The sequence below is a fragment of the Rhyacophila brunnea genome, unplaced genomic scaffold, assembly GCF_057557595.1.
Source record: "Rhyacophila brunnea isolate RB1 unplaced genomic scaffold, BYU_Rbru_1.0 scaffold_88, whole genome shotgun sequence".
Lineage (NCBI taxonomy): Eukaryota > Metazoa > Arthropoda > Insecta > Trichoptera > Rhyacophilidae > Rhyacophila > Rhyacophila brunnea.
The window spans coordinates 1,315,462-1,328,502 of NW_028233359.1; the positions used below are offsets into that span (position 1 = coordinate 1,315,462).

Genomic DNA, 13,041 nt, shown 5'->3' on the forward strand with positions numbered 1-13,041 from the left:
TCGTAAAACTAGCTTAGTACACTCTATTACTATCATCGTCATCATCAATAGCCTGGGTCGATCTAGTGCTGGAAAAAGGCCTCCCCTAGCGCAACGTACATCAACCGAACATTCTCTACTCCATTAATTTAATAATAAGTTATAATCTAGAGACCAAAAATCCTCAAACGAAATTGTGTAATTTTTTTATACCTAAATCCAAATTTGTAAATAATGGAAAGAAGCCCGCTTGCTTATGACATACCGCATTTTGTCATAAAACTAGTCTCAAATATTACTTTTAATACCTGCCAAATAGCAAATCATCCAACCACTCTTTCACACTTCCATACATTTTGATAATTAGTTACAGATTATTAATTTGGTTGTTACATATTTACATGTAAGATGTTCAGTTTAGTTTGGGACAAACCCTTTATTTTTTCAGTAATAATGAAAAACAAATAAAATGGTGAACAATAATTATTACAATATTAAGTGACTAATAATATAGCAGGAATACTAATTAAAATATTGGCACATACAGGTTTCACAATTCAGTATTGCAATTAGTTGCAGTGCAGTGTCATTTTATGTATTTTGAGATTCCACATATTCTGGAAATTCTTTAAACAAACATCGCATTGATGTGGTTTTTCACCAGTATGTGTCATTATATGACCCTTAAGATGAGTAATTCGAGAGAATTTTTTAGAACACACATGACATTGATGAGGTTTTTCACCAGTATGAGTCATTATATGACCTTTAAGATGAGAAATTCGAGAGAATTGTTTAGAACATAGATGACATTGATGTCGTTTCTCACCAGTATGTGTCATTTTATGTATTTTGAGATCTCTAATTGAGACAAAAATTTTGAAACACACATCGCATTGATATGGTTTTTCACCAGTATGAGTCATTATATGACCTTCAAGACGAGACATTTGAGAGAATTGTTTAGAACATACATGACATTGATGTGGTTTTTCACCAGTGTGTGTCATTTTATGTTTTTTGAGATAACTATTTGAGACAAATTTTTTAAAACACATATCGCATTGATATGGTTTTTCACCAGTATGTGTCATTTTATGTAATTTTAGTTCACTTGCGTTGAACTTTTTAAAACACACATCGCATTGATGAGGTTTATTACCAGTATGTGTAAATTTATGATTTATAAGGTGAGCAATTCGAGAGAATTTTTTAAAACATACATCACATTGATGTGGTTTTTCACCAGTATGTGTCATATTATGTTTTTTGAGATCACCAATTTGCCTAAAATTCTTTAAACAAACATCGCATTGATGTGGCTTTTCACCAGTGTGTGTCATTTTATGTATTTTGAGATAACCAATGTCCTGGAAATTCTTTAAACATACATCGCATTGATGTGGTTTTTCACCAGTGTGCATAATTTTATGTCTTTTCAGTTTACTATTTGCGTTGAACTTTTTAAAACACACATCGCATTGATATGGTTTTTCACCGGTGTGTGTCATTTTATGTTGTTTAAGGTTACCAATTTGCAGAAAAATTTTAAAACACACATCGCACTGATGTGGTTTTTTACTAATATGTGTTTGATATAACTTAGGTTGCTGAGACGTGCATGAAATGTAGTGACTATTTAGATGATTTACAGATTCAAACACTCCATAGCAATTATTGCAAATAAAGTTACGTGGAAAATATGTAACTCTTCTCAACACAATTTGAACCACCTTTGGCAAGTATAATTTCAAAACTTCCTGTTTTACGTTTAGTTCATCTGTAGTTATCTCTGAATATTGTATCATATTTTCCATTGTATTGGTTGAATCTGTTATGCTGTTATTGGTCAGGTTATTGTCAAGCGCATCTTTTCTATCTACGTCCAATGGATTATATGTGAAACATTGCTGGGAAGAAATCTACAAAAAGAATAGGGTTGTATATTTTAATTCAACAGTATTACAAGCAAATAAAAATAATTTTTGTTTTAACAGTTGTAAATGCTAGGGGCCGCATGCAGAATCTAAGAAATCGTTCCTAAGAATAAGTCGCCGAAAAGGATGACTTAACTATAGACAATCCTGAGTATAGAGTTAAGGAATCCTTAACCATAGACTACTTTTGTTATGAACACGCCCCCTTCCGTATTACGCATGAGTGCAGGACCGTAACAAAAATATCGATATTTTGAAGTATCAATACTTTATGAAAGATACATCGATATTTTGCTATTGATAATTTCTTTCGATAACGATGGATATATAATAAAATTATAAATAATCCTTCGCAAACAACCATAATTTAACAACGATTGTTACAAACAAGTCCCCCCCAAGGTGGGGGGCTAACAGGGCTCTAGCCTGGGGGTCAATCAGATAAGTGAAATAAACACACATCACAAATTTGCTCTAATACTAAAAAAGTCGCCTGCGCACTATTTATTTCAACGATTTTAACAATAGTAGTACGATGCATTTTTTTATTATCGTATGTCGCGATACTTGACAACTCTGCAATTCAAATAGATATAAATTCTAATGGTTTTAAGTTTTGTACTATTCCATTTGAATCGTTTTTTGCGACATGGGTATCTCCTTTCGGCATCTTCGGGCACTGTGCACACTCACCAATAGTTAATTCAATTGACACACCGACTTGGGTCGTATAAAAATGACCCATTCACTGCGTCCAACGCAACTGGTGCGTTGCCCATCAGATGGACATTAGATATAATTAGCATGTTATTTAAATGTGATAATTAAATATTAATGAAATGGTCCTCAGTGAATGGGGACTGCGGACCTTTTAATATATACATATATTAAAAAATACACAAAATGACAAAAAAAATACAGTGAATATCCTTCATTTTACCTCGAACACCGTTTGAATGCTGTATTTCGATAACGTTGCTCGACACATTTTAAAAAATAGTGACATAAGTTGCAAAAATCTTCATATTACCTAAATACACAAATGTTAGTAGTTTTTTTTAAAGACAACGGTTAACATTTGCTATAAAATTATATATTTTACATCTACCTACCTATTTATTTTTTATACCTATAGGATTGTTTTCAATATTTTGACTAAAACACAATAGTGACTTGTAACGTTTTCAAAATACAGCATTCATTTTGATAACGCTAATATTGAGCGTCACATTGCTTTAAATCCTAAGTAAACTTAAAAATCCTGGCCTGGGGAGTGGGGGCCCGGTTCAGGTTGTGTGGGCCATCCTTTCCTTAAAGGACGATACTTTCTTTCGATACGATACCCATTCCATGTATCGACACTTTTTCAATGGATAGACAGGCCTATTCTTTTTTTTTTTCTCCCCCTCTCATGTTCGCCGGATACCGCGCAAGAAACAAGAGTTACCATGTTAATAAAATATCTTGCTGTGCCTGTAGAATCACGTATAATGACTTACAACGGAAACATAAGAGTATTATAATTAAATATTAATATGTATTAATAGTTATTGCATTTAAAAAGTGCAGTGGTCATATTTTTGTCATCGTTTAACAATTATAAAATAATAATTACCTATAGGAAAGAGAATTTTTCAACATGGTATTATTTTCAATAGAAAAAACGACCGAAGCTTTAAGACGAGGTGAACCATAGACAACATGATCTTAGCTAAGGACGATGTTTGTGCATAGTGTTTTGTCCTGAGGAAATCTGCGTTAAGACAAATGTTTCTGTATCAGACTCTAAGTGTTTTTTTTTGCTAAGATAGTCTAATGGTCTAAAACTGTCGAAAATAGTCTATAACAGTCAAATCGTTGTGTGATGTGTGACACCCGTTGACTTCATGACATTACTGATTGGTTAAGTCTAGCAAAAAAACACGAATAGAGTCACGTTGACAAATTTACTAAATCTACCTATAAAATAATATGTTGTCGATTCGCGCAACCTATAATTGCATTTTCTCGCAAAATTGCGTTTAGTGATTTAGCTCATTGTAGCTTAACAGCTTTGTTAGTATGGAAATATGCCGCACGTGGATTGAGATCGATCCATAAATGTCCCTTGATTGCATTACCGGACAATATTTCTTCAAAATGAGGCTGAAGATTGCGTTGTGGAACATTGATTAATAATATTTTTGAGAATATACCTAATGAAAATCATCCGGACGAAATGTGCCATACCACGACAGCACTCATCGGTATCAAATTTTGGGGATAAGTTAGTTCCATAGATGGACCTGTCAATTGATCTCTAAAGTCAGGCGATATTTTCTGTGGAGGTTTGCGAATTCACTGGCTGATGCTGATAGTTAAGCAAATTGGCGCATTGAAAGCCAACATTATTCGTGTTATACAACTGGCATTGCACGAAAAAATTGGACTAAATTGGGCGACCAGGATTTGCTTCGTTGAGAACAGCTGCAGTGGCAATATGTCATAAACCATTAAAAATGTAAATGCCATGCACGTCTGTCTTTTAAATTAAAAAAACTATCAAAATTTATCTTGTGTTATTTTTTACAGTTTAAAGTTCTATCGGGCTTAAAACACATTTATAATAATTGGAACGTACCTGTTCTAATGGATTCGAGCAGTCACGTTGAGTATTACCATTATCGATTGGGCGGATTGCATTGACAACAAATTCTTTTTTGATGACCACTCCTACATTTTCTGACTTTATATTTATCAGAACGTTTTCGCGATTCTGAAAACAACATTATTAATATTATGCAACAGTATCACAGTTCAGCCAAAGTAGGCCGCCTACAAGTCTATCTTCTGCTATCAGTGACCGCTAATGTATAACTTTATTTGGCATGCGAATATAATATACTCACCGAGCGATATTTCAAACAATTAAAATATTGTTTTGATTATTTTTTTTACAATATTCGCACCAGGGAACTGGCTTAACCTACCTGGTATGGTATGACAGGCTACAGATAGATGTTTAATATGGAAAATTATGGGATAAACTAAGAAATGTGTTATTTTTCAATAGTTACGTCTGTATGTTAATAATATGCATTGTCTGTTACGCAACTATAACGTGCATCCAATATTGCAGGACGTCAGAACGCTTTGTAAATCTTGGGTTTTACGGCCTGCCCGCCATAAAATAACCTGCTTTAGAATATTTGTCCACAGCGATTGCTTTGACATAACTATTTACCTGTTTTTTATTCATTTATTCGTGTCTCCGGCTGAAAGCGCCTATTCATGTAGCGTCTCTAGGCATTGGTGTCGTGTGTGAAACGGCTCTAAGTTTAAAACATAATATATATTGCAAATTCCAACCTTCGATATAAGGCTGCACCATGGTAAGAAAAATAACACATTATACAATAATTGAACCAACCTCACGTATTGGGATGACATCTGAATATGAACAACCCGGTTGAGGATCGTCACCATCACAATATAATGGGTCAATTATATTTTCGATAATCTCGCGCTTGATGACGGTTGGTTGATCATTTGTCTTAGAGTTTATATCAGACAGGTCCGCTTCAAGGGACTGAAAGAGGCATTATTACACATTGTATACACAGTAAAACCAGTTTCAGCTAACGTAACTTCATTAAGTGTTCAATAGTTATAATCACAATGGATTGGTAAGTAGGTACATAATAAATGTATTTCGGTTATAGTGCCGCAGATGACCGCATGACCATTTATTATTTTGTTTGGAAACAGTTTATCCCACGTAGACAATAACGTTAAATACCCTTTTCTGTCGGCGGAGATGCTTCCAGATCGAATAATTTTTGTAATTTTTTAGAGTTTGATATTTCCATACATTTCGATGCAGCATTATCACACACTCAGGAGCGGGTTAGGTTAGTGACACGAACAAAAACGCCGACCTTCAGTTAGTGTTTATGGCAGAGTATGGTTTAACGACAAAACTATAAAAATCTAGCCTAATAGTCAATTCTACTTCTCAATAGCCGTGCGACAACCTCACGACAAAGTACAAACAGGATATATAAGTCCCATGGTTCTAAACTATGGAAGGAGCAGGGGTGAAATGGTCGAAAAAGACCATGAACAGGTAACCAGTAGCGTAATCGCTTAGTAGTAGAAAGTAAAATGTATGTTGTTAACCTTTTCTTTTGTAAATGTAATAAAAATTTTACGTAAAAGTTTCGCTTCAGAAAATCGAGACTGATCGAGTGTAAATGTAACACTGTGATCACAGGCCTCGAAATGTCACGTCGTGAATTTCGACGTAATCTCCATTAAACTTAGAAAATAAGTTATGGGAGAGATGGTTTACGTAAAATTTGACAAGTACATGCTTGAATAATTTTTATATAAGTAATAGAAATGTATGGAAATTGAAAAAGAAAATTTAACATTTATAAATTTATGTACTGTGTAATTATGAGTAAAGAATTTTAACACTAATTTTATTAAAACAAGATAGAAGCAAACTATCGTTATAAAAATGTTACAAACGCGTACCTATGTTTATAGACGCGTAATTATTAGTTATAGACTTTAGTCATACTATAACTCGCTAACTATAATAAATATTATAAAAGTAACTATTAGAAAAACTTGAGATTATGGTATAGATGGGTTTCTACCCATTAACAATAATAAATCTTAATCGCATCCTAGGTAAATAAAAGAATCAAATATCGCAACTAAAAACACAAATTAACGCGCGACCTTGAACTTTTAGGAAATTCTATTTCGGTCGAATGCGCCGCCCAGCTGATTCACGTCGCGAGACAAAAATAGATTAAAGATTGCATTTAAATTACTATTAAAAAGCTACTGTGAAAGATTAAATAAATTGGTAATTACTCATAATTAACATCTTGTTAAAATCGAACATTTATATACTTACGTGTAAGTGTTGAGTATGAAATTATAGTATTTTTTCGTAATAATATTTGCCCGAAAGGTAATTATCGAATAAAGAAGTCTCAGAGGGACCAAACAGTTTTATTAAAACTTAGTAAAATTCTATTGGCCTAAAATGGCCGAGAGTGGTGGAAAGGACCAGGACGTGGGTGTAACCCTTTCGTTCTGACGTTTTAAATTTAAAGACTGCCATCCCCTTATCTAGTACACGAATACCTATTCCGATACCTCGTTGGAAAGCTAAAAACTTTCCCCTTCGTTTGAACACGAAAAATTATATAAAATCAACTGTTTTGGTTACGTCATCGTAACTGCGCATTTAAGAAACATGTTCTAGAAGGTGTTAAAAACACCCCTATTGAAACCTTATTTTGCAAAAATAAAGTAGAGTAAATTCAACCCGACTAAAGTGGAAGTTATCTCTATTAGAAAGTTGTCAGGAACGGGAGATATACGTAAATTTATCTCATGAGAGAAAGGGATAGATCTTCCATCCTTTACGGACTGTTTCCTATTAAACCTCTATCCTGAGGGTATAAAAGGTGACACTTTTTTCCGTATATTCGTTAGTTTTCTACACTATTCACCAGCGATCTTCAGCAGAGCAGCAGTCCTCTCTGCAAGTTTGCGAGACATGGTTCTCAGTAGCATTCGCGATATATACGTAAAGTAAGTCCCCTTCGGCGGGCGAAACGTAACGCGAATACCACGTATCTGTCGGTAGTGACGTGTGTCGCGGAGTAATTTTCTTTTTCATTACGCATCGTACGAGGTGACGTAATCGGAATAAATTACGCGATCGAATTTGTTTGATAAAAACAAATTAATAAATTCAGTTTGTAATAATAAATTTTAGAAATTATTTCGGGATTATAAAATAAATTTTTGAAACTTTATTAAGTAAACAATAATTATAAAATCAAATTTGAGTAAATAAATTTGTCAATATAAATAAACAACTGTGAACAAGTTTGTAAACATAAACAAACCTTTTGTAAACAAGTTTGTAAACACAAATAAATATTTGTAAACATGCTGTAAATATAAATAAAATTTGTAAACAACAATAAAATAAATTCTATTCTTTTTATAAATCCAATACTATGTGTCTAAAGAATAAATTATAATTTTTCTTACGAGAAAATATTTCGTGAAATAAAAATATTCAAAGAATATCTGCGTATACATTCCCTGAGTTAGGTGTGACTTTTTGGAAACTTGTGAAAGATTTCACAGAGATCCTATAGCGAACAAATAAATAGTTTACTGACACTTTAATGGGATTTAATTGCGAGAACAATGACAGATAACTTTATTGTGAAGCCGTGAACTAGAACCTGAATAAATTCGGTACCACACCAACTGAGAGTTTTATTTGGGGAATCAAAAGTTGTATTATTACAAGGGAGAACCACACCTCCCCAGTTCATCCTCTGCATCCTTAGTGACAGCCCGGCCACATTTAAGAGCTAGCCGCGAGCCGGGTCATGTCACGATCCTAATAGGATCATTGGGGCCTCCACAGACCAGAGGTTGTATTAACAGGTTTTGTTTTTTACGAGAAATGGATGTCAGCCACTTCCTCAACCTATTAGGTCCATACCCTGACTCACACACAAATTGAAAAACAATATTTGTACTTGCCAGACTCAGGATTCGAACCTGGGACCCACGACGTGATATTCCAACGTTTAAGCCACCGTTTAAGTTAATAAATTCATTTGTAATGGCTACATATATGAGAAGAATTAGAGGAAGAAATTCTACGACAACTAATGAACCTAGCTAAAGATAACGTGTTCAGACTTGTCTCGAGGCTTGTTTGGTATTTAGTGAGAGGTGGTGGGGGTCGCTACTTGACCGAAAAATTTGAACAAAATTGCTTGACTCGACTAAATGATTTTACTAAATAATTACTCGACTAAATTTCTGTTCATACATGTTTAGTTGCTAAATTACTTGCCACCCGACTAAATTGCTCGACTAATACGAACCGGCCTTTAGTTTGAGCGATAAAATTATTAGTCATTGTCGTGTTACTATACTTGCAGATTCAATTACAATATAATAAGAATGTTTCGTTCCATTGACACTGAATCAAACCAATCAAACCGGACAGTTGGATTTTTTTGGCAGAATTTCCACGGGAACGCGATTTCTGACTACCTACTAATTAGTGTTGCCGATACTCAAAAATAATTCAATAACTTGTTTGTCTCTAAAACAGCAACACATTTATTAAAATGTCAACTTGTTATGAAATTTGAACCTATAGCTCGGCGTCTACAATAACACAAAGTTAACTGTCGTATTCATTAATTTTAAATGTACAAAATATAAATAATGCTTCATGAATATTGTGACTCTGACAACAATCGAACACAAATTGATAAACTTCGTTAGGTAATATAAAACCTGATCATTCCGGGTTGATTTAACACAGTTTGTAGTTTAGAATCTCCGTTACAAAATATAAATAAAATGAAGATAAATTCTGACATGATAACATGGGTGGTTACCTAATGATATTAAATCGAACTCTTTGCATAGAAAATATGGCTGGAATTTTGGGATAATAAGATCAAATGCGATCTCTTGTTCGCGTACCTATGGTAACTTATGAATAATAGGTAGGTATTGATTATTAAGATATACCTAATATAAATACCTATTTCAAGTGAACTATGGTGTAAATGTCTAAAATATTAATATGAGCAGCTCACGATATAAAAATGCCGAATAAGGCTTTTCATCACTTTAATTTTAACAGATCGTCATTAGTCTATGGATCGTCATAATTGGTTTGACGTTTCATTCCAAACCATTTTTGACAGTTTGGAATGGTATGATTTTCATTGGAACACTAAGGCAAACGTCAAATCTCAAACCGTATCCGGTTTACTTTTTACACGCATAAAACAAGTTAATGCGCTCACACAAACGAAATAAGCATAGGTATTTAACAAAAAAAAATAACATACAAACTATGGAGTTTGAAGGGTTTGGAGTTTTAGGTTTCAAATGTGATAATGAAAAAATCTTAATACTATAGTCGTCTGCTTCTTTAGCACACACAGGTACAACGTTCAAATACTAAACTAATTCAAGTACTTATATGAAGGTAAGTACCTAACTAGAGTACCTACCTACACCAGCGCTTGAAATGGAAAAGTTTACGAACCGGAGCGCTTGACAATTTTCTGAAAATTAATGTGTTAATTTTTTTGTTATATGGCCTATCTAGGTCAGACGGTCAAATTGTTTTTTCCACGAGACGAAACGATAACTTTACCGATTGCACGAACCGCAACGGTGCTCCGGTGCGTTCCGGTCCATTTCGAGCACTGACCTGACTTCAATGTAGAAGTGACACAGAGTTATAGTTGTAGCTGATCCAGAATTGAGATAGAATGCAATTCGGTTGCCGACCTTCGACAGAAGACGTCACCGAGGAGATGAAATCTTTACATCTAAAATCGGACATACCTGTTGTACTGGTCTGCAATCTGAATACGAGCATCCTGGTTGAGGATCTTCATCATAAAATGGGTTTACTGTATCTTCGATAAGCTCGCGCTTGACGTCAACAAACCCACAGTATTTCTCAGATTTTGCGGGGTACTGAAAGGAACATAATACTATAAGATCACAATATAATAAAAATAGTATAGAATAGCCCATGTATCGTTATATATATATATATGTTATTTGTAGGAGAATTGGAGTACCTATATTATGTTATTACTTATTAAAGAGAAGTTAGCGTACGTTTCGTTAACAGAGTTAAAAAATAATCACTTACCCATACAATGCTTATTATTTTATTACAACAATTTGAGTAGGTATATTATATGCTATGATATTATGAAGTAAGTTAAATACAATCACTAAATGTTTTTGACAGTTAGCTATATTCGTTTAAAAACGGAGTATCTTTTAGTAAGACACACATATCTAGCAGCATAGGTAGATTAATAGTGCCCGTGCACGTGTATGGATTTATTTACAGCAATCGTGATCATTTTAAACTATCGTGACAATAGTTGTTTAAACGTTAAAGTGCTGTCTCTCTCCAATCTCATTCTTCAAGAGTACGCGAGACGCGATGTTATCATTTCACGGTAGAGAAATCGGTTCACCTCAAAATGAGCGGTGAAGTTTGTTTTTTTGTCGCCAAGTTCGCCACTATCGTTCTACTGCGACGTATCACGTATCACGTGGGATACTCACAACAATCGGAAATATCTATCAACAGAGAAGTGCACATCACTTCGTCACCACCTGCAATTGCAGATCCAAAAAGGAAGTTGGTCGCTCAGGCAGGCCCAACGCCTCCTCGGGCGACTCAACTTTGCAACCTTCGTCACTCCACAGGGGAGGTTGCATTGCCGACGTCTACAACGTACGAGCGCTCAATTATCGAGGAGCCACCCTCACAAATCAACATCGATTCCTCCACAAGCTCGAGAGGACATCATGCGAGCGGTGGGCTCCTCAGGAAAGATTCACAGGGCAACCTACAATCACTTCCTCACCACAGACGCAGCCGATTCAGGCTGGGGAGCGCAGTTAGACGAGTACCACTTATCAGGTACATGGACAAAACGCCAATCCACGTGGCACTCCAACCGAAAAGAGCTGTTTGCGGTACTTTCAGCCATACAACTCCGAGAGCAAACGCTCAGGGGATCAGAATTACTCCTACAAACCGACAACAAAACAGTGGTGGCCTACATCAACAACGAAGGGGGCACAAAGTCCGCAAGCCTACTAAGTCTTTGCCGACAGATCCTGGAAATCGCCAACCAGGCCAGTATATCATTGACTGCACAATACCTTCCAGGAAAATACAACTGCGTGGCAGACCATCTCTCACGCAGCAAAATTATCCCAGAATGGCACCTAGTTATGGCGGCTACAGCTCCCCTATTTCAAAGATGGGGACTCCCAGACGTAGACCTGTTCGCGTCCAACACAGCCCATGTTGTCGCAACGTATGTCTCACGAAATCCGAACGATGCTCTTGCACTGTTCCACGATGCCGACAGTGGGACTTCAAACTAGCCTGGATATTCCCGCCACCGAATCTAATTCCACAAGTATTGGCACACCTGAACATGGCAAGGGGAAAATATTTACTAGTGGCCCCATGGTGGAAGAAGTGTTTTTGGAGCGCAGACCTACAGCAGAGATCACTGGAACCCCCATACCCGATCCCGCACTTGGAGTCATTTCTAGTGGATACAGTGACAAACCATCCACCTCCACAAGTCCGGGACCTATCACTCCAGTTATGGATAATTTTGGGTGGGCAGAGTTAGTTTCTAGCTGGTCGGTAGAGGACAGATCACTTCTCACTTCTGGCTGGCGACCATCCACTTTGAAGACTTATAGACCGGCATGGGACAAATGGAAGACATGGTGCATGATCAACACGATAAGCTATAATACCCCCGAGCCGATTGAAGTGGCTAGATACCTGGGTCACTTATACAACAAGGAAGGTCTTTCATATAACACTATTCTTGTACATAAGTCAGCCATAGCTACCTTTTGCAAACCTATGATCAGTAAAGACATCAGCAGTAACATAGTAGTGCGTCATATGTTAAAAGCCATATCCACCCGCAAGACTAGACCTACAAAACCACCGATTTGGGATCCTAGAATAATCGTGGACTACCTCAAGAAAACAACACCACTAGTATACAACCTATATGAGGTTTCACGCAGAACAGCTATACTATTATTATTCGCATCGGGACGACGGGTTCATGACCTTACCTTACTCAGTATAGCGGATAATGGCCTAGTCGATAATGGCGACCATATAATTCTATGGCCAGTGTTTGGTTCCAAGACGGACACATCAAGGCACCGCCAATCTGGATGGAAATTAAGCGGTTCCAGTTGCCAAAACATCGATCCAGTTTTTTGGCTACGAAAACTTATCTGCGTTTCCAATGAGAGAAGAGAAGAGGGTGGTAATATTCCGGCATTATTTATCTCGTCAAGAGGCCCCCCAAAACCTGCGACTCGAGCAGTCATTGGAAATTGGGTGAAGTCAGTACTCGCTGATGCAGGGGTACAGGAATCACCAGGCAGTACTCGATCAGCAGTCGCCTCTCTAAAATGGTTAGAAAACTACCCCATAGATGACATCCTGCACAGAGGTAATTGGCGCCAAAAGCTACTTTTA

The 13,041-nt window shown here is 36.1% G+C and overlaps 1 protein-coding gene across 1 annotated transcript in view; it reads right to left on the reverse strand.

Moving 5' to 3' along the window:
• Window positions 1–397: 397 nt before the first annotated feature.
• Window positions 398–13,041, reverse strand: part of LOC147063766 (uncharacterized) — a 76,702-nt gene continuing 64,058 nt past the window's right edge. The window contains exons 2-4 of the mRNA XM_085959343.1: window positions 5,326–5,484; window positions 4,537–4,671; window positions 398–1,901 (exon numbers count right to left, since the gene is read on the reverse strand). Coding sequence (XP_085815469.1) covers window positions 549–1,901; window positions 4,537–4,671; window positions 5,326–5,484 — 1,647 coding nt within the window. The 3' untranslated portion in view covers window positions 398–548. The remainder of the gene's footprint in view (window positions 1,902–4,536; window positions 4,672–5,325; window positions 5,485–13,041) is intronic.